The sequence below is a fragment of the Suncus etruscus genome, chromosome 16 (assembly GCF_024139225.1).
Source record: "Suncus etruscus isolate mSunEtr1 chromosome 16, mSunEtr1.pri.cur, whole genome shotgun sequence".
NCBI classification, from domain to species: Eukaryota; Metazoa; Chordata; class Mammalia; order Eulipotyphla; family Soricidae; genus Suncus; species Suncus etruscus.
Window position 1 is genome coordinate 70,361,521 of NC_064863.1, and position 27,595 is coordinate 70,389,115.

General features: G+C 38.7%; 1 protein-coding gene and 1 non-coding gene across 4 annotated transcripts in view; one reads left to right on the top strand and one right to left on the bottom strand.

Moving 5' to 3' along the window:
• Positions 1–1,875: 1,875 nt before the first annotated feature.
• The window catches only part of RASGEF1B (RasGEF domain family member 1B), a 672,276-nt gene continuing 646,556 nt past the window's right edge, over positions 1,876–27,595 (bottom strand). For all 3 annotated transcript variants that reach the window (XM_049790253.1, XM_049790255.1, XM_049790254.1), the window contains 9 exons: positions 27,380–27,454; positions 24,371–24,466; positions 24,163–24,265; positions 21,619–21,698; positions 20,089–20,184; positions 8,110–8,205; positions 7,454–7,577; positions 4,952–5,024; positions 1,876–2,055 (listed from right to left, as the gene is read on the bottom strand). In XM_049790253.1, coding sequence (XP_049646210.1) covers positions 2,031–2,055; positions 4,952–5,024; positions 7,454–7,577; positions 8,110–8,205; positions 20,089–20,184; positions 21,619–21,698; positions 24,163–24,265; positions 24,371–24,466; positions 27,380–27,454 — 768 coding nt within the window. In that variant the 3' untranslated portion in view covers positions 1,876–2,030. The remainder of the gene's footprint in view (positions 2,056–4,951; positions 5,025–7,453; positions 7,578–8,109; positions 8,206–20,088; positions 20,185–21,618; positions 21,699–24,162; positions 24,266–24,370; positions 24,467–27,379; positions 27,455–27,595) is intronic.
• LOC126032780 (small nucleolar RNA SNORA27) lies at positions 17,128–17,252 on the top strand. Its single transcript, XR_007503978.1, has one exon. It is a non-coding gene; the product is annotated as a small nucleolar RNA SNORA27 (small nucleolar RNA).

The following is a 27,595-nucleotide window of genomic DNA, read 5'->3' on the forward strand; positions in this document are numbered from 1 at the left end:
GGAGGCAACACTGTGGGGTGCCTGCCATTCCAACAGATTCCAAGCCCAGCTGCACATGCATGTATTGGACCCCAGCTGTACCAAATCCAATTCTGCATGTCAATGAGACACCCGACTACCCTACCCCTGATTATATGCAAGTTTGAAGGTCATACTAAATTCTGAGAAACAGTGATGTGCTTGAATGCATCAGCACGGGGACACATTAGTCCCCCGAATAAGCTTTTATCTACACCTGCCAAATGGAGGGTCCTTGCCAAGGGTTGAGAAAGTCCCCTAATCAGTGAGATTTATTGGCTCCTGAGGTTGATTCATGTTTAGGAAATCAGTGTGGACAGAATCTAACGTCGCTAATTCAAGAATGGTCACCTTGTTAGTTATTTGAGTGGTGAACCCGAACAGCTTCCTTGAAATTCCCTTATCCCTCTGTTTTAATCCCTTCAAAGAAAGACACCACAATTCCTGTTGCAGAGCGTAAAATATATTGAGGGTTGTAAAGGGGAAAATGGTAGACATTTCAGGTCTGCTGACGGTGGGAGCAGTAAACAGACATGCCATTTTGTGAAACCAGATTATTAAGTTTTTAAACACATCTCTGTTGAATGGGATGCTTTGTTGGTTTATTTTTTTTTTCATTAGCACGGTTTACTACTCTACAGTTTCTATTAGAATAAATAAATATAATGGCTGTTTGCAGAGCAACTACAGAGTTCTTTAGATGTTTAACAAGGTGAACTAGTTCACAATTAGATCTACCTTAAATATTAACAGCAAGAGATTTGTTTTGTTCACTGCTGCCATGGGTGGGGGAGAGTGGAACCTGGTAAATTCTCCCATTTATTCTTGGTTCAACAAGTTTAGTCACCAACAGACTCTACAATGTAATGAATCAAAAATAGTCTGTTAAAAAAATTAAATTGTAATTAGGCTATGATTTTTTTCCAAATCTCTTCAAGTCACATGGTTCCAATTTATAAGAGAAAAAAAATAGGTGCTAAGGAAAACTAAATAACAAAAACATTACTGAAAAATACATCTGTGAAACACAGTGGTCCATTGTAAACAGCTCAGAAGGGCAAAAGAACTACAACAAGCTGTAAAGTGGAGACCAGTTGCACTAGCATACTGGGGGGTAGTGGAGGGAGATATGGGATGCATACTGGGAACAGGAGCGGAGGGAGGACAGCACTGGTGGTAGGAATGCCTCTCATTCATTGTCACTATGTACCATAAATGATGCAGTGAAAGATTTGTAATGCACTTTGGTCACAATAAAAAAAAAAAAAAAAAAAAAAAAGAAGGGCAAAGGAAACCAAAAGACCTTCAAGACTGTTAAGCAGCCCCTACCCCCCACACATACATACCACAGACTCTGCATTTTTTTTTCCCCTAGTGGCTATTTTCCTACCACAGTGTTGAGCTTCATCATTATATTAAATAACTTATGTGGGTAAAAAGGAGTTTGCTAACCAGCAGCCAACTCAAAACCTTGTCGGAAAAGGGAGATTCACGACACAGCACACACAAAGGAAACAGTTCCAGTCTAGTGACCCTTCCTGGCAAGAGGATGGAGCTGAGGTTGGGGAGCTAAGCGAAGGGATTTCCCCTTCCCCTTCTTCTTATTTAAATTAACAAAGAAACTTGGGCTTCCTCAGGGCCAGCACTCAGCTGGACAAGTCCCATTAGCAGCAAATGTTCAACCAAATAATAATAACTTAAAAAAAAAATCTGCGTGCATGTGCGCACGCGCACACACACACAAAAGAAACTCCATCCAGGTGCAGAGCTGTGATTCACTTGGAAATTCCAGGAGATGAATCATACACAGAGTTGGGACCTTCTGAGGATTCTTTCTCAAGTGTCTTCAGTGAACATTTCAGTCTCACAAAATCAGAGTCAATCTGTCCGCTTTGGGAAACCAGTCCTCCAGCTGCTCTTGAGTGAGGCTTTCTTGTAGGGACTTCAGGCTTTTCTGAAGAAGCCAGAAAACAAAGATGAGTCCTTCCAAAGTCCAGGGATGTTGCATTCCGTTAAACTCTACCCAAAAGGGTCGACCTGAGTAGTAAGGAAGAAAATTATGTGAGAATGTAGCAGATGCCTCCAGTTATGATCCAAAAATTATTACTGTTGTCTTTCTATTGTTTAAAAGTCAATGTTAATAGTTTATACAAGAAAAAAAAAGCTGTAAGATTCCTGTTTTGTAGGTAGCAGAATTGGCCACTTAAAAGGTATACTTATTCATGGATCCACATGGCCAAGGTTTTAGCAGTAAATTTGTATCTTGAGCATTTTTGATAAAAAAAACACAAATAAATGCATTACAGTAATATAAACTTAGATATACAGTCTAGTCTTACCATAGATGTGTCTACTCGGTAAATACATAAATCCATTTTCACTTGCTATGATCACTGAGAGCAGATACATAGTAGTGACAGGGAACAGGGCAAGAACAGGGTAAGTTTTGTGGTGTAAATGTATTTGTCATGGCCTTTTCTGAATTTAAGTATCCGAAGAGTGACTCAATGCATAGCTGAAAAAGCATTTATATAAAAAAAGCATATGTAAAAGCATCTGTTGCCTTCAAAGCTAACCTGTGTGTATATATATATATATATGTATGTATATATATATGTATGTATAACTATATGTACATATTTTTCAGGTAAGTACTAATATTCTAGAATAATCAAATGTAGTATCTACTAGACAGAGATCAGCTTACAATTATCAAGGCTATGTTCTTCTTGTGTGTGGTGGTGCTGCCCTAGCCAACATCTGTAGTAGTGTACCGTCATATATTCCTTAACCATTGCCGAACATGTGTCCACAGCTTTAGGTGACATGAGGGGAAGCCCTGGGCCTGGCCTCAAAGGGGCTTTCTAAGGTGAGAGAAGATAGATGGACACTCTAGAAAACACCTGGTCTGTAAAAGGGGAGAAAGCCTGAGGATGAACACAGGGGAGATGGGAGGGATGAGCAGGCGAGTAAGGACTAGAGTGGGCCTTGGAAAAGGCAAAGTAAGGCTTAATCCAGGATCAAAGAAAGGTTTGTTTTGTGAAGTCTCTTCAAAATGGTTTTAGCGTGGAAATACATCTTTAAAACCAGAAAATACACCTTTATTGTGTCTATACACACGTTTGCTTATACACTAATCCTGCTCATTCCACTGCTTAGTCTTCAATGAACTATTGTATCAAGAGTCATTATCATGAATCACCATCAGTGGGCACAATCAGTGATGTCAACGAACAATGAGTTCCTGTCTGAATTTAAGCCAGTAAAATCTCCCTTTTTTTTGTACTTTACATTTCCAAATTCTGCACTACAGTCTTTCATCACACATTTTAATCCAATGGTAAACCTATCATATACTGCATATATCGTATATACAGATATCTACAGAGATTATGTAATTCATACAGATATCTACAGAGATTATGTAATTCAATCTTTAGCTTTGGTTTTAGTTCTTCAGGTAACAAACCCCTCAGCCAACTATGTTCAATATAAATATAAAATAAAAGAATAATACACCCCCAAAAAGGGAAAACATAAGTCAAAAATGTATAACAACTAGAAAAAAAATATGTGGTAAATCTGGATTGTTTTAATATGTCTGCATTTCACAAGTAGTGTAGATACCAAGTATCATCATACGTAGACAATATATATCTACTCACCTTTCATTTTTAAATTATCATTAGTATTAAGATGTATATTAGGATCATCTTAAATGCTTTTGAGAAACAGAAATGAGGGATGAATAGAGTGGAAAATCATAAAAAGTTAAGTCCTTCATAAATAGACAATTGAAGGCATATTTATAAATCTCTTATCCAGTAGAATGCATACTCTTAGGCACATGTTTAAAGTGAACCTTATTAAGGAGAACAATAAATAGCCTTTAATACCAATAGAGTAATATAAAATTAAAAATTCAACTTTATATTTTGTGACATGGTAGACACATTTCAGATAATTAGAACTTGGCATTAGCCCACAAAGCCTTTTAAGGTAAGGGCTCATGATTTCAAGCTTCTTTCCCCCTTTCTTTATGTATCTGTTATTGGGAAACAAGAAACATCCACAGTCCTTATCCATCATCCTCATATACTTATTCAGCATGAAAAATAAGAATTCCATTGCCTCTGCACCTCATCCCTTCTACTAAAATATCTAATGAAAAATATCATTTTCAACAAAATCACACAAAAGCAAGTATATCTTAGGAATGCTGGTTCATGAACCTAACCTAATATTAAGCATAAGACTCCTAAGTAATTTCGGGAAGAAGAGAAAATGTTCCTGTTAGTCTTGGCACAAAAGAAGAATGTGTCCCTAAGTCATATAATAGAACAGATGATATCACTATAATTATATTATTACTAAATATATGGCATCTTCTGATTATTAAAATATCCCAAGTGGCTAAAATATATTTTCCTATCATGATAGTTATTTCTGAAAATGCTAATAGATTATAAAACTGCTTAACTTGGAATGATTGTAGATTATGTTCAAAGGCTAAACTTCTTCTGCCTTCTGCTACAGGTTGACCAAGATTGAGTCAAGTTATACCCTGAAATAATCCAAGTAGTACTTAGTTTTCTGTTATCTCATATCAAATACAATTTTAGAATTAGGACTAAGCAGACACACAGTCTGGACTTCTTATCTACTAGATGAAGAAAATGAGTCTGTGTTCATTTTACCATGGGGTAATTTCAATTTCTCATTCCATGAAGTAATAGGAGGTTGCACATAATTGTTATATATCTGCCAACATTAAAAATTAAAGGCAATAAAACTAAATGATGGCAATGAGGATTCGAAGCCACAAAAATTGTAGTTAATAAGCATAAGGTACTGTAGACAGAAAATTTTCAGAAATAAGAAGATAATCTCTCATATTTAGATATTTCACAAAAGGAGAAGCAACACGACCCACCTTAAGGACTTCCATCTGTCTTTCTCTATATGATTTTCAGGTCCTTCACTCTCATAGGAAGCCAAGTAGAGAGCTATAATCAAAGAAAAGTAAAAATGCATTAGTGCTGAGGCCATGATGCATCTCCGCTGAGCCCAAACTACAGCAAAACACACTCTTAAAATATCAAATTATGGTCAAAAAGCTTAAGTCCCATATCAGTAAAAATCCATGAACCTCTAGGCAAAAAGGCACTTCATGAGCTGAACCCATCTGTGAGGTGGAAAGGCTTACAAATGCAACTACACAAAGGCACATTTACCTGGTGTCTTTACAAAGAAAAAATGAGGGAGAGCCTTTCCTAGTAGACCTGACTTTTTTTGCTTTTGTTTTTGGGTCATACCTGGTGATGCTCAGGGGTTACTCCTGACTATGCACTCAGAAATCGCACCTAGCTTGGAGGACCATATGAGACGCCAGGGGATAGAACCACGGTCCATCCTAGGCTAACGTGGGCAAGGCAGGTGCCTCACCTCTTGCACCACTGCTCCAGCCCCTGGTAGGCTTTATTTAAAAAAAAAACAACTTTAATAGAGGGACTATGGCAATGGCATAGCAGGTAGGATGCTTGCCTTGTACACAGTCAATCCACGTTCCATCCCTGGCATACCATATGGTCCACTGAACCTGACAGAAATAACCACTGATCACTTCTGGGGTGTAGCTCTAAATCAAAACCAAAAACTTCAACAGGTTCAAAAAAAAAGTCCTATTGTGGACCAGATTTCTTTCATTCTAATATTTATTCTCTATTTTTAAATTAAAAAAGAACCTTCTTCCAAAAGTTAATATTTAGAGCTTAAAAGCAATTTGATTCACTCTAGAAAAAATCATTATAATTTAGATGTGCTTCAGTCACTTTCACAAACACTATCATGTAGTGCTTAAAAAGCTGTTAACGAATGCTTTTGATTTTTATAGTATTAGGTTATAATAAGAATAGGTTACAACAGAATAAATCTTTAAGACTGTTACAAACTTAAACTCTCAGATGGTCTTCTTTCTTCTAAACACAATCACTATTTCTGCCTTAAATTCCCTAGTGCTATCATAGGACAAAATTTTCCAATACTTTTTCTAACAAGGATTTGACAAGGAATTGATTTTTGCTTTGAGTGTCAATTAATATACCACACAACAACTGTATTCTCCACTAAAATGGAGATGATTCAGCAGGGGTTATTCTTTCATTCAATAATTTCCTCTGTGTTCAAAGTACTGTAAGTCTAATATTATAATAAATGTGTAAATATACTATTTTTGCCTTTTGCTTAAAATGTTAGTGCCTCCACATCAAAATGAACAAGAATAACCAGTGCTGGTGTGGATGTGGGGAGAAAGAGACTCTCCATTCATTGCTGATGGAAATGTAGATTGGTCCAGCCTTTTTAAAAAACAATATGGATATTCCTTAAAAAACTAGAAATTGAGCTTCCATATAAACCAGCAACAATACTATTCTAGGAATACAATACAATTCTAGGGATATGCACTAGAAACCCAAAAACAATATGCTGTGAAGCTGTCTGCATGTCTATGTTTGTCACATCACTATTTACAATAGCCAGAATATGGAAACAACCCAAGTGCCCTATAACAAATGAGTAGCTCAAAAAATTGTGGTACATCTACACAATGGAATGCTATGCAGCTGTTAGGAAAAAATGAAGTTATGAAATTTGTTTATACATGAATGGATATGGAGATTATGCTGAGTGAAATTAGTCAGAGGGATAGAGAGAGACAGAATAATCTCACTCATATGTGAGCTATAAAAAAGATAAAAAGATAGTATGGTAACAATATCCAAGACAACAGAGATGAGGGTCAGGAGGACCAGCCCATGGTAGGAAGTTTGCTACAAATAATGGGTCAGTGCAGTTAGGGCAGAGAAGAGACTACTATGATAACTTTGACAAGAAGAGTTGGAACTGATCACTCTGGACAAAAACAAGGTGCTAAAAGGAGATAAAGTGATATGCATGGTACATATCCCTTCATTAATAGTAGTGCAAATCACAGTGTCAAAAAGTAGGGAATAAAATGAAGAAGGAGGGAGGAAAAAAGGGAGACAGAGAGAGAGAGAGAGAGAGAGGAGAGAGAGAGAGAGAGAATATGTCTGCTAAGAGGCAGGCAAGGGGAAGGGTGGAGGGAAACTGGGGACACTGATTCAGGAATCGTGCACTGGTGAAGGGTGGTATAAACTGTATGACTGAAAATTAATCATAAAAAGTTTTGCAACCACGGTGCTTAAATAAAGTAATCATCATTATAAAAGAAAACAAATGTAAGTGCCTCATTCAAATTCTTTAGTGTTAAATCATACTGCTTTCTATGCAACAAAAAAATCTAAGATGAACTAGATCAGAAGCTAGACTTTACACTAAGTAAGGCACCACCAAGCCTTAGCACACTTGTTTCTTATAGGCAGATCTGGGAAGAGGGGGCAGTCCAACTCCTCACCATCTTCACTGAAGACTGGCATTGTGAGAAGATACTGCAGGATCTTCCTGTCTCTCTCAAATGGGCACTCCACTTGTTTCCAAGTCATGAATTCACTCACTTGTTTAGCCAGCTCCCAAAATTTCTAGAAAAGATGAAAAAATAAAAGTTAAGTGCTGTCATTACAAAAAACGTGATCTTGAAAGATGCAAATCATTTGTTGTTTCCTCCTGACTTCAAACCTCTGAATGACATTCTTTTCTTAATTTAACAAACAATACGTATCCTTGGTAGTTACAGGAGAAATTCATTCAAGGGCCTTGAAAAACAGTATTGCTATAATTATTATTGAACAAATAGTTTATTTTACTATTATGCTAACTTCTGACAAAGTAGGAGGGAAAATGAAAAGCCGGTTCTAGAAATTTAAAAATTATGCCAGAGATGTTGAACAATGGGGAAGTTTCTTTGCCTTCTCTTGTCACTGCATATAGTCATTTATCACTCCAAGGAGTGATTCCTGAGCAGAGTACAGAGTAACCCCAACTACAGTCAAGTGTGGCACAAAAATAAAAAACAAAAATTTTAAATAGAACTTTAAAAATAAGCCTTTGGCCTGTAATCATGGCTGAAGCATGCCCTACTCTAGAACTCACATATCTGAAGATCACCCTTACCTCAAAGTTGACATGTCCATTTGGAAGGCGGTTGGCACAGCCCTCATTGAGAAAATAAATATCTTTAATTAAAAGACTGAAGAATGGTATCACAATCTAGGGAAAAAAAAAAGATTCTGGTTGATTTAGGCAAAACAGAAGCCGTAGATTCATATTAAGAGACACAAGAAAGATACAAGCAACATAAGAGACACATAAGTAAACAACATTAATGCTGGGTTACAAATTGGGTCACAGTGAATAATGCATTTTATAGTAGTTTCCTCCCTTTCTGAATTCTGTGTAAGATGCAAATGTTATTAAGAAGCAAAATATGGGGAGACCCCAGACGCCGGCCCGGGAGGCCTGGGTGAGTCCCTCCTGCCTCACGCGGGAGCCTAGCTGGGCACATCCCCCGGAGACCCCAGACGCCGGCCCGAAAGGCCTGCGCGGGTCCCTGTCCTTTGCACGGGCGCCTAGCCCGCCACATCCCGCGGAGACCCCAGACACCGGCCCGAGAGGCCTGCGCGGGTCCCTGCTCCTTTACAAGGGTGCCTAGCCCGCCACATCCCGCGGAGACTCCAGACACCGGCCCGGGAGGCCTGCGCGGGTCCTTGCCCTTTCACACGGGCGCCTAGCCCGCCACATCCCGCGGAGACCCCAGACGCCGGCCCGAGAGGCCTGCGCGGGTCCTTGCCCTTTCACACGGGTGCCTAGCCTGCCACATCCCGCGGAGACCCCAGACGCCGGCCCGAGAGGCCTGCGCGGGTCCTTGCCCTTTCACACGGGCGCCTAGCCCGCCACATCCCCCGGAGACCCCAGACGCCGGCCCGGGAGGCCTGCGCGGGTCCCTGCTCCTTTACAAGGGCGCCTAGCCCGCCACATCCCGCGGAGACTCCAGACGCCGGCCCGGGAGGCCTGCGCGGGTCCTTGCCCTTTCACACGGGCGCCTAGCCCGCCACATCCCCCGGAGACCCCAGACGCCGGCCCGGGAGGCCTGTGCGGGTCCCTGCTCCTTCACGCGGGCGCCTAGCCCACCACATCCCCCGGAGACCCCAGACGCCAGCCTGGGAGGCCTGGGTGAGTCCCTGCTGCCTCACGCGGGAGCCTAGCCCAGCACATCCCAGGGACCACGAGCGCCTGCGAGAGTGATTTGGGCAAGTCCCTTCCCCCAGGTGGGCACCTGGAACGGCAACTTGAGCAACCCAAATAGACGGGGGGAGATAGGGCCAGCCTTCTGGACTCGCAGGTGACCTAGGGCAGTCCACCCCCCTGGACCCTGGAGTGGACCAGGGACTCCCCAAGGGCGAGGGCAGAGCCTGAAGGGTCGGACTGAGGGAACTCCTTCAAGGGAAACTTGGAGGGGGCAGAGCTCCATTGACTCCCAGAGAAAGGAGGGGGGATTGGGAGCTAGGCTCAATAGCGCCAGCAACCAGTGTGGCCAGGAGTGGAACTGCACCGCCGACAGAAATAAGGAGTAGAAAAGCAATAATACCCACTGCAGGAGGGCCGAACTCTAGGTAGCAAAGGGGAGGAGAAAGAGCCAGGTTCAACAAGCCCACCCAACAGCATCCTCTAGAATCACCTTCAGGAAGGGGACCAAAGCAGGCCGAAATTAGAAGCCACAGCACTCCAAAACACACCATTAAATACAAAGAATTATGCGTAAATCAAGGAAATCCCTAATATCTGGAGACAACATGACAAACCCTATTAAATTTCCAAGTCCACCAAAACGCACAGATCCATGGGAAGAAGACCTAAAAGCGGTCATGAGGAAGGAAATGCAAGAATTACTAAAACAGATGAAAGAAACCCTAGCAACCGAGTATAAGAAAGCCATGGATGAAAGAATCAGCCAAATTAAAGAAGAAATGTCAAAGAACATGAGAGATTCCATACAAAAAGAAGTGAAGGATTTAAAAGACAAAGTAACAAGCCTTACAAGCAGAAACACAGAGTTGGAGAAGCACATCGAAGAACTCGAAGGAAAACTGCAATCAAAAAATGATCAAGAAACCAACAAAGAAATAAAAGGCAAAGCACTGGAAGGAAAAGTCCAATATCTAATGAATAAAGACAAAAGAAACAATCTAAGAATTGTAGGTATACCAGAAGGGGAGGAAATAGGGAAGGGGGAAGAACAGGTAGTCAGGGAGATAATAACAGAGAACTTTCCCACCCTCTGGAAAGACAATTCAGGACAAATCCAGGAAGTCAAGAGAGTCCCTAATAAAATAGACCCTAATAAACCCACACCAAGACACATAATAATCCAAATGGCAAAAAACAAAGAGAAAGAGGAACTCCTGAAAGCAATAAGGGAGAAAAAAAACCTCAAGTACAAAGGAAAAGACATAAGAATCAAACCAGATCTCCCATTTGAAATAATTCAAGCAAGAAGACAGTGGAATGACATATTTAAACGACTGAATGAAAGAAATTTCCAACCCAGGGTCCAATACCCAGCAAAACTATCATTCATATGGGAGGGCAGACTAAAAACATTCTCAAATATGAACGAACTTGAACTATTTGTGCAAACTAAGCCGATACTAAGCGATTTACTCAGAGACGAATTACACAATCCAAACCCCCGATTGTAACAACAACCACCCCACACAATACAACTGCACAACAGTCCTCTCTATCAATAATTTCCCTAAATGTAAACGGACTAAACTCTCCAATCAAAAGACACATAGTAGAGAACTGGGTTAGGAAAAATAAACCGGACTTCTGCTGTCCACAAGAAACACACCTACAGTTACAGGATAAGCACAGGCTTAGAATAAAAGGATGGAAAGTAATCATCCAGGCCAATGGAAAACAAAAAAGAGCAGGGACAGCAATTCTTATATCAGATCAAATTGTATTCAACCTCAAGAAAGTGATCAGAGACAAAGAGGGTCACTACTTACTGATCAGGGGAACATTAGATCAAGAAACACTAACCCTGGTCAATATATACGCACCTAATCTAGAGTCAGCAAAATATGTGAGGCAACTACTGGCAAACCTGGAGAAACACATGAAGGGAAATGTGATAATAGTAGGGGACCTGAATACTCCACTATCACCACTGGACAGATCCACCAAACAGAAAAATAGCAAAGAAATAAGAGCTCTAAATGAAAAATTAGAAGATTTAGGGCTGATAGACTTATATAGAGCCCTCCATCCCCAGAAAGCAGAATACACATTCTTCTCAAGCCCACATGGAACCTTCTCCAGAATAGACCATGTCTTGGGATACAAAGCCAACCTATATAAGACCACAAAGGTAAGGATCATTAGAAGTACCCTTTCAGATCACTATGCAACAGAGGTTAAAATTGATATCAAGAAGAATCAATGGAGAAAAACTAATACCTGGAGATTAAATAACATGCTGCTCAACAACACCTGGATCAAAGAACAACTCAAGGAAGAAATAAAAAGATTCCTTGAGACAAATGACAATGAAGAGACAACATGTCAAAATTTATGGGACACAGCAAAAGCAGTAATTAGGGGGAAACTCATAGCAATACAGGCCTATGTCAAGAAACAGGAAAATAACAAAACCAACAGTTTAAAAGATCACCTCAAAGAATTGGAGCAACAGCAACAGAGAAATCCAACCACAACCAGAAGGCAAGAAATAATAAAAACCAGAGCAGAAATAAACAACATCGAAACTAAGAAAACAATACAAAAAATCAATGAGACCAGGAGTTGGTTTTTCGAAAAAATAAACAAGATAGACAAACCATTGGCAAAACTCACCAAAAAAAAAGAGGGAAAACACCCAAATCAGTAGGATCACAAACGAAAGGGGTGAGATTACAACAGAACCCCATGAAATACAACATATCATGAGATCATATTATGAACAACTATACTCAACTAGGCTAGAGAACCCAGTAGAAATCGACAGATTCTTGGACAAACACCCTCTTCCAAAGCTGGAAAAGGAAGATCTAGAAAGTCTAAACAGTCCAATCACCTCAGAGGAAATTGAAGATGTAATTAAAAAACTCCCTAAGAACAAAAGCCCAGGCCCAGATGGATTTACAGGTGAATTCTATCAAACATTTCAAGAAGACTTACTACCACTTTTCCATAGGCTTTTCCAAACCATAGAAAAAACAGGAATCCTCCCCAACTCCTTTTATGAGGCTAATATCACACTCATTCCCAAAGAAGGCAAAGACACCACTAAGAAAGAAAACTACAGACCAATCTCACTAATGAACATAGATGCAAAAATTCTCAACAAAATCTTAGCAAACCGAATCCAACACTTCATCAAAAAGATCATTCATCACGACCAAGTGGGATTCATACCAGGAATGCAAGGTTGGTTCAACATACGCAAATCAATCAATATGATACATCACATCAACAACATGAAAGACCAAAACCACATGATCATATCAATTGACGCAGAGAAGGCGTTTGACAAAATCCAACATCCTTTCATGCTAAAGACACTCAGCAAAATAGGATTAGAAGGAACCTTCCTCAAGATAGTTACAGCTATATATGAAAAGCCTATAGCCAACATTATACTTAACGGCGAGAAACTAGAAGCATTCCCACTAAGGTCAGGAACTAGACAAGGCTGTCCACTCTCTCCACTCTTATTCAATATAACTTTAGAAGTCCTAGCAATAGCAATCCGACAAGAGAAGGGAATCAAAGGAATTCAAGTAGGGAAAGAGGAACACAAGCTATCTCTATTTGCCGACGATATGATGATCTACATCAAAAACCCTAAAGAGTCCACAGTAAAACTCCTAGAAACAATCAACCAATACAGCAAAGTGGCTGGATACAAAGTAAATACACAAAAGACAGTAGCATTTCTATATACAAACAATGAAGTTGAGGAGAGAGAGATTAAAAATACAATTCCATTCAAGATAGTATCAAAAAATATCAAGTATCTAGGAATCAACCTTACAAGAGAAGTGAAAGACCTATACCAGGAAAACTTCAAAACACTTCAGAAAGAAATTGAAGACGATCTAAAGAAATGGAAGAACATCCCATGCTCATGGATAGGTAGAATTAACATAGTCAAAATGACTATCTTACCCAAACTTTTATATAGATTTAATGCAATCCCTATCCAAATCCAGACACAATTCTTTAAAGAAATAGAACAATCAATCACAAAATTTATCTGGAACCACAAAAGACCCAGGATAGCCAAACACATATTGAAAAACAAGAAGCTGGGAGGCATCTCCTTACCTAACTTGAAACTATACTATAAAGCCATAGTAATTAAAACAGCATGGTACTGGAACAGAGACAGGACCTCAGACCAGTGGGTCAGAACAGAATTCCCTGACATAAACCCCCAGATATACAGCCAACTAATATTTGATAAAAGAGACAAGAATCTGAAATGGAACAAAGAAAGCCTATTCAACAAATGGTGTTGGTACAACTGGAAAACCACATGTAAGAAAGTGAAAATCGACCCATATCTCACCCCTTATACAAAAGTCAACTCAAAATGGATCAAAGACCTTGAAATCAGACCCGAATCTATAAAGTTTATCGAGAATAAAATAGGCAGAACACTCGAAGACCTATATATCAAAAAGGTCTTTGAGAATGGAGCACCAATGGCAAGAACTTTAGCATGTAATATAAACAAATGGGACTACATCAAACTAAAAAGCTTCTGCATGGCAAAGAAGCAAAATATGACAATGACAAGTGACATTGGGAAATGGCTGGCTTCATGGCATCCCTGCAGACTTTACTGTTTTTTTTTTTTTCAAATAAAACTGCACATCAAATAATAATGAAGTTCCAGCTATAATAAAAAGGAAAACTAGAACCAAACTTGCTTTCTATTTAGTTACAGATGAACACAAGAAAATCTTGGAACAGTTGGAACCAAGGTTTTAAGATGGGTAGCCATGTCCCTGCTAGGATCTGTATAACTCTAGCCTATATATTTCTACACTTAAGTGAAAGGTTAAACTTCCATATCACATGGTCATTTCATTTCACCTTGGAAGATACTGCTCATGATAATGTGAGAGCTCAGGTTTTAAGTAAAAGCTGCTACCGACTTCCTATTGCACAAACTTGCCTGTCCTGTGACAGAACAAGCTAGTACCTGTTCTCATGGGAAATTACCAAAGAAGCAGCTTGCACAACATGTCAGAGAAGCCCCAGTGAAGGAGGAATATAAATGTGCAAATTAAAATGGAATGATTGTTTAAAAACAATGAGCCTTCTTTAGCAAGACCTTTCTGACTAAGATCCTTGTTTGAAGACATTATTTTGTATTTATTAACCTAAAATAATAATGTCTTAAAAATATTCCAGGCTCAGAGAGATAGTGCAGGAGTTAGAATGCTTTCTGCCTTGCATGTCATTGACCTCTCTGGTACCATAGATAGTCCTTTGAGTACAGCAAGAGTGATCAATGAGCAGAGTCAGGAGTATACACTGAACGCAGCCAGCTGTGGCCCCAAATCCTAAATAAATAAACATCTTAAAATGCAACTATGCCCATAATGGATCAAGAACTAAGCTGGAGAGTTACTTCTATTTATTGTTTTCAAATTACAGATTCTAAATTTGCTACAATGCAACTAAGCACTCAAATATAAATATCAGTCCCACATTTTAGCCAAGAACTGGTCTTTGAAGTATTTCTAAGCTTATGACTCATATAATATATGTAAACTAAATAAATGGTAGGTCTAGAAAACATACATTTTTTGGCTCAAGTACAAAAATATTACTGTCAATTTTCAAACCTAAAAAGAAATTCATCTTTTCCTCTTAAATAACTTTTAAAATAAAGCTTTGATTATTTTGTTCCCTTGATCTCTAAAAATAACCACAGTAAATCTTTGTTTTTGAAAACCCCTTCGAATATACTCATACTCACTTGCTATTGATTGTGAAAATCTCTAACACTGAATTATTACCTCTACTTTAAGTGTAAATAGAATTTATTAATACTTTAGAACTCAACAAAAACATTACCAATGAATGATAAAAGTACATTTGAACCCAGATTCTTCTGTAAAGAATTATTTTGTAAAGTGCTAGCTAGCCTTTGGCCTTTGGTATCTCTTAGACTCTGTCAGAAACCTATATAAACTCTGGCTATCCAATGTAGTTATATTATAGCATAAGCAAAGATTCTGCAAACAATAGTCTGCAAGACAACCAGGACTCCAGCTACATATTTTCTCTGGCCAATGAGCGACATATTTTATGCATTTTATTGTCTTGAAAAATACCAAAATAGTATTGGGGCGGGGGGACAGAGAAATAGTGTAGCAGGTAAGGAGCTTGCCATACAAAGAGTTGACCCAGGTTCAATTCTGAGCATCTAATAGAGTGCACACCTGTTTGTTTGGTGTGATACCCCAAAGTTATTATTTTGTGACTATGAAAAAAATATAAAATTTAAATGACTGGCCATACAAATTCATTGGAAAAAGCTCTCTATTTATCTATATATTGCCTATGTCTGCCTTTGCATTGTTACTCTAGAGTTCAGTAGTGGTAATGAGAATGTATGACCTTAAAAGTTTGTAATAATTACGATCAAGCCCTTAAAAGAAAAACTTGGTAATCTCTACATTTACCTATTTAAAATGATAACTACCTCATGACTTATGGTAAGGAATGAATTAAGAGTTCCATAATGGGGACATTTATTATTGACAGACCTAAAATATAATAAAGATACATTATTATAAGCTTCTGGGGGAAGGATATTAAAATATGGGCAAGATATAATGTATATATTATACCAGTTTTTAAGAAGTTTTATTTCTGTGCTCTATTGTGTAGTACTGAACTATAAGATTCATGGAGTCCTGCTCATTTACTCTCTCAGCAATATTTAAGTTTTTCCTAAGATCATGTTATGTGTCTTTACTTGGGTTGCAGAGAATATGCTCCTTATGTGACCTTTGATTTGTGATGCTGGTAGGATGATCTATGAATGATCTAAATCACTTCCAAGAAATTAGAAATCAACAGTTTCCCTTCTGGATGAAGTGATAGAATAGAAGGTAGGGCTCTTGCCTTGCAAGCAACTGATCAGGTTCTATTCTTAGCACTCTATATGATTCTAGAACCTATCAGAAGTGACCCGTGACCACAGAGCCAGGAGTAAGCACTGGGCATGCTGAGAGTGGCCCAAAAACAACAACATCAACAACAACAAAAAATGCTTTATAGCTTTGTTGCTAATGTTCACAGTAAAAAAGAAAGAGGTTTTATTTATTTATTTATTTATTTATTTTGGTTTTGGGGTCACACCTGGCAGTGCTCAGGGGTTACTCCTGGCTCTACACTCAGAAATTGCTCCTAGCATGCACAGGGGACCATATGGGATGCTGGGATTTGAACCACCATCCTTCTGCATTCAAGGCAAACACACTACCTCCATGCTATCTCTCCGGCCCCAAAGTTTTTTTTAAACTGCTTTATTCATCCACGTTTCAAATTGGCAGGTCCCTATACAAACTCAGTATAGTAAATAACAGGAAATTATAAGGACTTTAGATTCCCATGAACTGAAGTGAATATACAGGTCATTACTAGTAGAAAGCACAAGTTTAATTTTTAAGATATTTGCCACTAATATCTTTAATAGGAGAACTTCTATTTTATGCATGTGTGTATTGTATATGTGCCACACTCAGTGATGTTTAGGACTTACTGCTGGCTCTGCATTCAGGAATCATACCAGATGGAGTGTCTGGATTAAACTTGGGTTTGCAATATGCAAAGCAAGCATCTTACCTGCTCTACTGACACTCTGGCCCCAATAGGATAACTTGTAGAGTAATGCTTTCTAATTTCCTTTAAAAATATTCATAATTCAGAAACCCAGCAACTAACCCTACAAGACATTAGTATTGCCATACCTAAGAATGAATGCTAATGAGAACAAGTTCTGACAAACAAGCTAAAGTGGTACAAGAATTTAAAACCATATAGTCAAATGAGAGATAGTTAAAAACCTGGATTTGAGCACCCATATGAGGAAAAGAAAGCTATTTAAAGATTACTTTAGTGACCAATTGAACTTAAGTCTTTACTGGTCATGGAGCAAAGGAAATGTTCTTTTAAAACTCAAGCAAATTAAGTGTTTGTTTCATGCCTTCTCAGAGGAAACAACATTTTTATTAAAAGGCAGAGAGAGGTAATACAGTTGGTAGAGCACTTGCTTTGCATGAGGCCAACCTGGGTTTTATTTCTGTCACCACATATGGTCTCCTGAGGCCAGTTAGTTGTGATCATTAAGTGAAGAGTCAGAAATAAGCTCAGAGGACTGTTTGCTGTGGTACCTGCCTCCTTACCATCTCCCAAATCACTTTAGATTTTAGAAAACATATTTAATTTGGTCCTGGATGTGGCCCCACTAAAGTAGCACCTTAATCACATGTAAGTTGAAGTTTCATAGAATAAAGATTCAAGTTCTTTAGTTAAACTTCCTGGAAATTTTTATTGTTGCTGTTTTTGGTTTTGGGCCATCTTCAGCAGCACTCAAGAAACCAAATGGTACTGGGGATTGAACCTTGCCTTGAGCAAGGCAATTACTTTAGCCATTGTACTATCTCTCCAACCAGGAAGGTTTTAACATATGAAATTACTTAAAGAGAATCGTCACTTCAAAATCAGAAAAATAGACCTATTTGTCTTGACTAAAAGATTGCTATTACCCAGAAAATGTTTTCAGTCTTAGCCTTTGAGACCAATTATAAAACATAAGGACTTGTTTTTATTTTTACATGGTGATAATTTAACTTTATTAACTAGAGTGCAATTCATATGTTCACATAGAACTGGCTAAAAAATAAAACCAAAGCAGACGAATATATTATAAACTTAGAAGTTTTCTTTTGGAATAAAGCTACAGAATCCCACAAGTAAAATATTCAGTGAGATCTCAGAAAGGGACCAGTTAGGGTTAGGGTAAATGTAGCCAATGGTGCAGTTCCCTGTTAAGAAATGCATTTCTGGGCCTGGAGAGATAGCACAGCGGTGTTTGCCTTGCAAGCAGCAGATCCAGGACCTAAGGTGGTTGGTTCGAATCCCAGTGTTCCATATGGTCCCCCGTGCCTGCCAGGAGTTATTTCTGAGCAGACAGCCAGGAGTAACCCCTGAGCACGCAGGGTGTGGCCCAAAAACAAAACAAACAAAAAAAAAGAAATGCATTTCTGTGAGCTATTTAATCCAAGTGCATCCAGTTCTTTAAGGGTCTGTACAACAGCATCTCTTAATTGGACACCATAGGGCCACAGGTGAAAATCATGTAAACTAAGAGTATGGGGGACAGGTATGGCATGAGACAAGAAGGTAAATTAGTGGTAGGATGGGATATTTCACAGAAAGCAAACCAGGTCAGAAAGGGCCATAGTGGGGAAAGGGTTGAGAACCACCATTGTAGAGATGTGGAAGGACATGGCATGCCACATGAAAGGAAGTATGAGAGACTGTAAACATCACCTGTAGCAGAACCATACACTTCAGGGGCTGGGACCCTCCCATGCTACAAGTTGCTATCAAAATTTAAAAAGCAAGCAAACCAAATAACCCCTCCATTTCCAATGAGCTTTATCTGTCAATCCAGTCACACTAGTATTGGGAAGTAAAATGTAAAAATGGATACATTATAAACTAAATCAATATGGCCATCTCTTCTTCAACCTCTCTCCAACCATGTATCTTCATTGATAAAAGTTAATGCTGCAGCTAGACAGATGGGATGGCAGGCAAGGGGCTTGACTTGCATATATCTGATCCCAGTTCCACCTCTAATATCCACATCTTGAGTCCTCTAAACACCACAAGGAGGGAGTAAGAGCCAGGAGTAATCCCTAAGTACAGCCAGATATGGGTGAACACCTCCATCTCCAAATATTTTTTATAAAATTAATATATTCACAGTATCTCTCAATGATAATTTAAAGTGATATTTTAGACTTTGTTAAGAACCAATGCCATCTTTAATTGGTGGGGTTTATCTTCACATTGCTTCTATTTTAGATTAGAAGTTTTTGTTGAAAAGTGAGATATCCTGATCTTTTCTTTAATGAAGACATACTTTAAGTTAAAAGATGAATAGAGGGGCCAGCATGGTGGCGCTAGAGGTAAGGTGTCTGCCTTGCCATCGCTAGCCTAGAACGGACCCCTGGCGTCCCATATTGTCCCCCAAGCCAGGAGCAACTTCTGAGCACAAAAGCCAGGAGTAATCCCTGAGCATTACTGGGTGTGGCCCAAAAAACAAACAAAAAAGAAAGATGGGTAGAAACTAAGCAAAAAAAAAAAAATTGTAAACAGCCTGTATCTACTTCTCAGATCACAGGATCTCTAAATGTCAAATCAACAAGCTTATCTTTCTTGCAAAAGTAAGTAGGCCTTGAACTGGGCCAAGAAAGAACCCAGAATTAAGAGTATGGTTGATTCAACATCACATTAAATAGTTTCAGGGTAAAGGAGGTAAGTAGGAACATTAATTTCTCAGACATCGTGCCTGTAATTTTTCCTGACACCCACATATTCAATTAGTAACAGCAAGCCTCATGCCACAGCAACTAACCCACGTTCTGAAAATAAATGACTTAATCACAGGAGTTAAGGTTACTCTGGAAGAGAAAGGTTGCATAAAATTAGCTACCTTCTGTAGAACTTAAATGTATATTTTCCATTAAACTTAATTATTCACTCAGGCTATTAGTCACCTTAGCAAATGACTTAATTTACTGTTTAATGCACAACTAAAACACAGCACAAAACATTCATGTAAATACTGCAATCACAGATTAACACATACCTTCAAAGTCCTACATCAAACCACCTCTCCCTTTCCATAGGCCAACTCGCCCTGGATTGCAAATGACTCAATTCTACAGTGTCTAAACAGGTCAAAGAAGCTCAGTGTGGTAGTATACATTGCATTTCAGCAAATCGGAAAGCATCTACACCATTTATGATTCTCCCTTAAGCACATACCTTCTCCCTGCTACTATGAGCAGTCAAAGACCTCTGTGCTGCCCCACGCAGAGCTGTTCGATAATTGTAGAAATTACTTGAAGGGTCCATTTGATGCTGTGGACAAAAAGAGGAGAGTATTAACTACTTCTCACCAATAAAAAATTTACAAACACACACTTTTAGGTTCACATGAAGCTGTAAATTAAGTTAGGTAACTTTTTTTTTGGCTTGTTTTGCTGTCACACCTGGCAGTGCTAAGGGCTTATTCCTGGCTCTATGCTCAAGGATCATTTCTGGCAGGGCTACGAGACCATATGGGATATTGGGGGTTAAATCCAAGTCAGCTGTGTATGGAAGCACCCTATCCACTATGCTATTCTGACCCAAAATTAGGGAATTCTTTAAGGGCTGTGATCTGTCACTTTGTCACATACGCAACCATAAACATATTTTCTTCTCTGAGGTTCATATTATTTATTTTATGCTGATGTCAATTTTGATAATATTAAACCCAAACCAAATTCTTTCCAGGTTACCTGTTAAAAACCAGATCTAAAACTGATAACAGAGTCAAACATCAACACAAGAAAAATGTTCTGGTTTCATGTGAATGTTAACAGATCAGTTGATGTTTAGCCACGTACAGTAATCTGACAACTGGCAGAGAAAGTGCTCTTTACATCTTGTAACAAATCATTTACAAATAATTAAACTATACTCTCTTTTAAAAAGGAAAAAAAAATTGACAACGTAAGTACAGCATCCTATAAAGCGTTCAATCCTAGCTCCCAATATGGAAGGAATCTGAAAAACAAAAATTTTCATTTGAAAAAAATTGGGGGGGGGCCTACCCAGCAGTGCTTGGGGCTTACTTCTGGCCCCGCACTAAGGGATCACTCGAGGTAGGCTTGGCAGATCACAGGAATGATGGGGATTGAAGCTGGGCTGGCCTAGTGCAAGGAAAATGCACTACTAATTTTATTACCAATTAAATCCTAGAGGTGATTTTTATAAAGTAGCTCTTAAGATGGTAAATTCAAAGTACAAAGACATCAAGGAGATAATGGCATGAGTATGATTCAGACACAAATTAAGGCCTTTATGTTTTACCCTCCCAAAATTTGATTAGAAAAACTTTTTCATAGATTAGTTATATTTGCTGAAAGGTTCGCAAAAGAGTATTTCTATGAGGAGAGGAAACCCATCTCCTGTAACTCTGAGAGGACATGAAATCAATAAGCCCACAATAAAATAGAATTCTCAACTGTCAGCACTCAGCATCCATTCTGGTATATAATGTAAAATGACTAACAGTTCACATTTTTTTCCTAGTTCATTAAACCCCAAAACGACACCTCTCTCTAGGAAAAAAGCGAGTTTCCAACTTGATTTATTTCCCCTCCCCTCCAATTCCAACACCTGTTCTTTCCCTGAAATACTAAGGAGAAAGGAACTTCTCTGATCTTATCTTTGCAAACTCAGGATCATAGAGGAATTCCACATTTGTCTGTAAAATGCCTCTCCAACAGGAAAGTCAGATTTACATACCTCAAGAACATCAAACTTTGCAGTCTTCACTTTGGCCCAAGTTTTTTTTAGTCGAGAGACTGGACTCATGTTCATGCCAGCTTCCCATGTGAAACAGGAAGAAAAAGAAAAAGTGAAATAGAGCATCAAGAAACCCATTTTAACTTAATACTTTTTGTTTGTTTTTGGGCTACAACTGGTGATATCAGGGGTACTCAGGGCTGAACTCAGGGTACCACATGGGATGCTGAAGATTGAACTTGGATGCTATGCAAGGCAAGTGCCCTACCCTCTGTGCTATTGCTCCAGCTCATACTAACCTAACACTTCTAATAAATGCTCCCTACCAAGTTTAAGCTAACCCTCTGGAAAAAATGCCTATTTATTTTCTTAAATAGTCAGCCATTCTAAGTCCCAGCAGAATGTGTCGCTCTCCACCTTGTCCAAAGACTCATCTTCATCTGGCTCAGCTAATCAGATACTATTTTTTTTTCCGTTGTTCTGGACTGTGAAATGATACTTTATTTTTTCATTTTGGTTCTTTGTTTTTGGGTCACACCCAACGCGCTCAGGGGCTACTCCAGGCTCTACACTCAGAAATCACTCTTGGCAGGCACGGGGGACAATATGGACTCCAGGATTTGAACTCTGGGATCTGTAGGCAAACCCCTACTGCTGTGCTATCTCTCCAGCCCTGTGAAATGATGCTTTTAAGTGGTATTTCTGGTATCTATTGATGTGAAACAACTTTTATGTACTATTGGCCATTTGTGTAGCCTTAAAGTCTCTCTTCAAGTATTTTGTCTTTTGTTGTCATTGGGTGATTTGTCTTCCTAACACTGTTTTTAGGATTCTTAATAGAAATTCTTGTTTTTCCTTTTTTCCTTTTTGGTTTTGGGGGCCACACCTGGTGACGCTCATGGGTTACTCCTGGCTATGTGCTCAGAAATCGCTCCTCGCTTGGGGGACGACATGGGACGGCCGGGGATCAAACTGCAGTCAGTCCTAGCTTAGCGCAGACAAGGCAAACGCCCTACTGCTTGCAGCACCGCTCCAGCCCGAGAAATTCTGGTTCTTAATTGGTTCATTCTAAGTGTTAGAAAGACTTTTCCTGTGATATGACACACCTTACCATTTTCTTATGTGGAAAATTAAGTAATCAAGTGTAAGAGGAAAATTAGTCTATTACCTATACTATAACCCCTTGATGTATGATTTAGACAAAGTTTCTATTCCTTATCATCACAAATAGACCCAGAAAAAGAACTAATAGTTAGCCAGTATGGGCGAGGCAAAATGGAAATGACATTAAAAGAAAATGGAATAAAAAAATGGAGGGAGGGCAGAGACATAGTTCAAAGGGTCTTTTGCATACAAGAGGCCTGTATTTAATCATCAGTACTGCAAAGTCACCTGAGCTTGACTGGGAACAAATTCTCAACTCAGAACCAGAAGTAACTGAGCACCATTATGTACTGTCCCAAATTTAAAAAAAAAGCAAAAAATAAAAAATTAATTTTTATGAATATTGTATTTATTAGGATCAAAATTATTAACCTAGTTTGGGGATTTTCAAGCTTCAAAATAACTAACTCTTAAGAGCCAGGTAAATATGCAAATATTTACTGAGCACTTATAGACAACATTATTCATCACATAAGTCACTCCTAGTTCAATCCCCAGCATCTCATATGGTCACCCAAGCCTGCCAGGAGCAATTTCTGAGCACAGAGGCAGGAATAACCCCTGAGTGCTACCAAGTGTGGCTCAAAAATAAATAAATAAAATGGAAGTTATTATTAATAACTGTAATAAGAAACATGTGTAAATTGAGAAAATCCCAAGTTTCTTTGTTAACACATGTCCTAGTAAACAGAATGAATGCAAGAACCATCTGTCAGGTATTAAAATCTCCATGGAGATAGAGAGGGAAGTTTACAAATTATGAGAAGAAAGTTTGCAAATGGTAAGGACTATGAGTCAGGGCAACTGGGAAATGTTCCTCTTTCTCTGTTCCCTCTCATGAATTTGTCTCATTTAGTCTCAGACAAAATATATCTATTTGATACATAAACTGTTCAAATACCTCAAAGCAATTAATGTAGGTAAGCACCTCACAAGCTTTTCAGATACCTTGTGTTCATTCATTTACAAATATTCAAAAAAGGATAATTTTTGTTGTTTTTTACTTTGTTTTGGGGTCACACCCAGCAGTGCTCAGGGGTAACTCCTGGCTTTATGCTCAGATCGCTCCTGGCAGGCTCTAGGGACCATATGGGATGGTGAGATTCCAACCACCGTTCTTCTGCATGCAAGGCAAACACCCTACCTCCATTCTATCTGTCCGGCAATGAACTAAATATTAATATATATTATTCTTTATTGAAGAATATCTACACACATACTTGTGCAAATTCAGTTATTTAAAGTACTCTGAACATTCTAAAACAATTCAGGATGAAGAAAGATGATATTTATGAATAAAACAATACTATTACATGCTGATTTTCAGAGCACACTCTAACAGAAAATATACAATTAAAGGGTATATACATATCAACTCACAGATTATTGCCATCAAGGAATTGAAGTTGCCAATGTTAAAACACTCTCGAGCTACATCAATGAAATACTCAATCATTCTTGCTCGGTGCTTCTTCTTTACAGGCTATATGAAAAAAAAAAAAAGTGGGACAATTATTCAAATGTTCCATGAAGGTAAATTAGTTATAACTAAACCGAGCTAAGAGACAGAGAAAATTCATTTTCTTACCATGCAAATTTCTGTAGCAACCAAGTAGCTGAGGCGATTAAACCACTCCACATAAGCTTCCAAATTCCGTGTTTTCTTCCGTTCATTGTAGCAACTCTATGGAGAGAGCAAAGTGAGCAAATGAGCTAGAGAACAAAAGACAGTACGTTGAGCTCTTCTTTTTTGTCACAGGAAAGGTTGTTAGTTTCGTATTATGGATGAGGAAAGATTCTAGGATGAGAAGGAGGGAGAGCGAGGAAGAGAGAAAACCACGAATAATCTAATATTATTGGCTTTCCTTACAGAAAAAGCTCCTGATACATTGGGATATTGGGAGTTGGGGAGAGAGAGAGAAAGAGAGGGGGGAGGAGAAGAGAAGAGAGAAGAGGAGAGAAAGAGAAAAGAGGTGAAGAAAGAAAAGAACAGAAGTTCTAAGAGAGTCTCTCCCAAGTAAGTGATACTATCATCACCCTAGAGACTGATTGGCTATTTGGGGAAGAATAGCAGTCTTGGTTACAACTAGGTTTCAATTGAGGAGGTGCTGAGTAAATGAGAGAAAGAGGAGAGAGAGAGAAGAAAGAGGAGAGAGAAGAGAGAAGAAAGAGAGAAAAGAGAGGAAAGAGAGGAGAGAGAGAGTTTTATGTGTCACACCTGGCAGTGCTCAGGGGTTATACCTGTTCTGCACTCAGGAGTTACTCCTGCAACAGGGAATCATATGAGGTACTTGGGGGTTAAACTTGGGTCAGCCATATGCAAGGCAAGTGCCTTACCTGCTGTATTATTGCTCTGGCCAAGTACTATATTTTTTTCTTTCTAAAAAGGAGACAGTGGGCCAAATAAGAGAAATCTCTGCTGTATGGTCCAGGAACAAACTGAGATGAATTCATTCTTGATTTCCTTTCAGGACAATAAGTTGCCCTAAGTAGCCTTAGAAACTTTAAAAAAGGAGTTTGATCTATTTTGAAGCAATCTGGATCAATGAGATGTGAATTGCAACTGATATAAGATGGGTTTTATGGGGGCAGGGTTTTAATATTAAGATTAGAACAAAGTTTGAGAGGCTCAGGTCACAAGGAATGAAATGTCTTCCAAGAGAAAGCAACTCAAATCTACAGCAAGCACAGTCTTTTTTCGTTTTCAAGATTTTTTTTTCTTGTTGGTTTTGTTGTTGTTGTTGCTGCTGCTGTTGTAATTGTTTAGGTCGCACAATTTGGTGCTCTTGGCTCTGCACTCAGAGATCACAGATGGTGCTATCAGGGAGCCAAATGGGAAGTCAGGGATCAAATATGGTTCTGTTGCATGAGAGGCAAATACCCTACTCACTGTACTATCTCTCTGGCCCTTAAAACCAGCATGATCTTAAGTAGGGTGACACTGTTGAAAATAAAAAAGCTTCTTTTTTTTCAAACAATGAGTAGTATTTCATTGTGTAGATGTACCACAATAATCTCACTCACTTGTGGGATATAGGGGGAAAAAGATAGTATAGTAATAATATCCAGAGGCAATAGAGATGAAGGCCACAAGGGCCAGTCCATAGTATGACACTTGCTGCAAAGAGTGGTGAGTGCATTTGGGGTAAAGAAAGCTCCAATGATAGTTTAAACTGATCGCCCTGAACAAAAACTGGGTACTGAAAAGTGATAAAATGATATGGTAGGTACCACAGCATTAACAATATTGCAAACCACAGTATCCAAAATGAAAGAGAAAGAAAAAAAATGCTGGCCCCAGAGGTAGGTGAGGGAGAGTGAGAGGAAAACTGGGGACACTGATGCCAGGAAATATGCACTGGTGAAGGATGGTATACATTCTACAATTGAAACTTAATTATGAACCGCAGTTCTTAAATAAAGTGATCATAAAAAAAGAAAGTAGGAACAAAATACCATAAAAGTTTATGATTTAAATGGTACAGATTAATGAAATACTTAGTGTTTTATTATTTGTTCTTGAACAAGAAAAAATTTTCAGAAATTGTTGAAAACAACATCTTAGTAAATACATACGAAATCTCATATATATATATATATATATATATATATATATATATATATATATATATATATATGAATAATTTAAAAGGAGTTCAGCTCATCTCTGAGTTCAAGGCCAAGTTTTAAGAGGTTGATCACACCCCTCTTTCCTTCCTTTCAAAAGCAGCAAACATAAAAATATACTAGCCTTATATTGCAAAACCCAACCTTGACTTCCTGTACGATGGGAAACTGTTCTAAGACCGGAAAACAGCTGCTGCTGCTCCTACTCCAAAGGGGGTTTTTATGAGTGGGTGATGCAGTGTTTGCCCAACAGCTCAACATGCTTCTAGAAATCACCAAGAAACTGTTTTCTTATGTGTGTGCACTGATTTTGCAGTACATGTCCAGTATTATCTACTTCAAATATGGGCTTCTCTGAGGAGTAAACGAGTTCTGAGAGATTCATGATACATTAAAGGGGACAGCCAGCAGTGAAAACCTTCCTGCCAGTGATTTGGAGGTGTGACCTGTCTCCTCACTCCAGCCACTGAGTCATGAGTAGAGTATTCTCTTGTATTTTCTTTCTGACTTAATCGGCTAAAGCCATTACTCTTTGATCTCACACCTCCATCACCACAAATGCCTGCATCTACTTGTTTAATAGATTTCCCAATAAGGAGGAAGAAGAGGTTTAGAGTGGGCGATGGGGAAAGATTATGGAGATATCCAGAAACCTGGGTTAAGGAACAGTACTGAGAACCAGACAATAATAACACTTATGATTTTTAAATCTAAAATAAAACAGTTCTCATTTCTGACTCATCTCCTCCATCTACTAACTCAAAGACGGAGGAATATTTGTCACATCTGGAGGCACTCAGATCTAACTCCTGGCTCGGTGTTCAGAGATCATTCCTGGAAGTACTTGGGAGACCATCTATGGTTGTTGAGGACTGAAATGGGCTAAGCAACATGCAAGGCAAGTGCATTCAGTAATATCTCTTCAACCACCAGGAATTTTTTCTCATATTTTAAGGCTGACTCTGATTACCTTGTCATTGTCCAAAGGGTCCTTCTGCACAAATGCTTGCACAAATTCTTCTGGCCCAATATAGTTGAGTCTCTCCTGAAATACAAACCCAGCAGGTCAAATACAAGCAGTATTAAAGTAAAGGAAAAGATATGAACTGTCACTTCTATGGACTTTGAAATTTTGAGGACTATGATTCTTCTGTTTTATAGCTTGTAAAGTGAACCCTTAACCCAA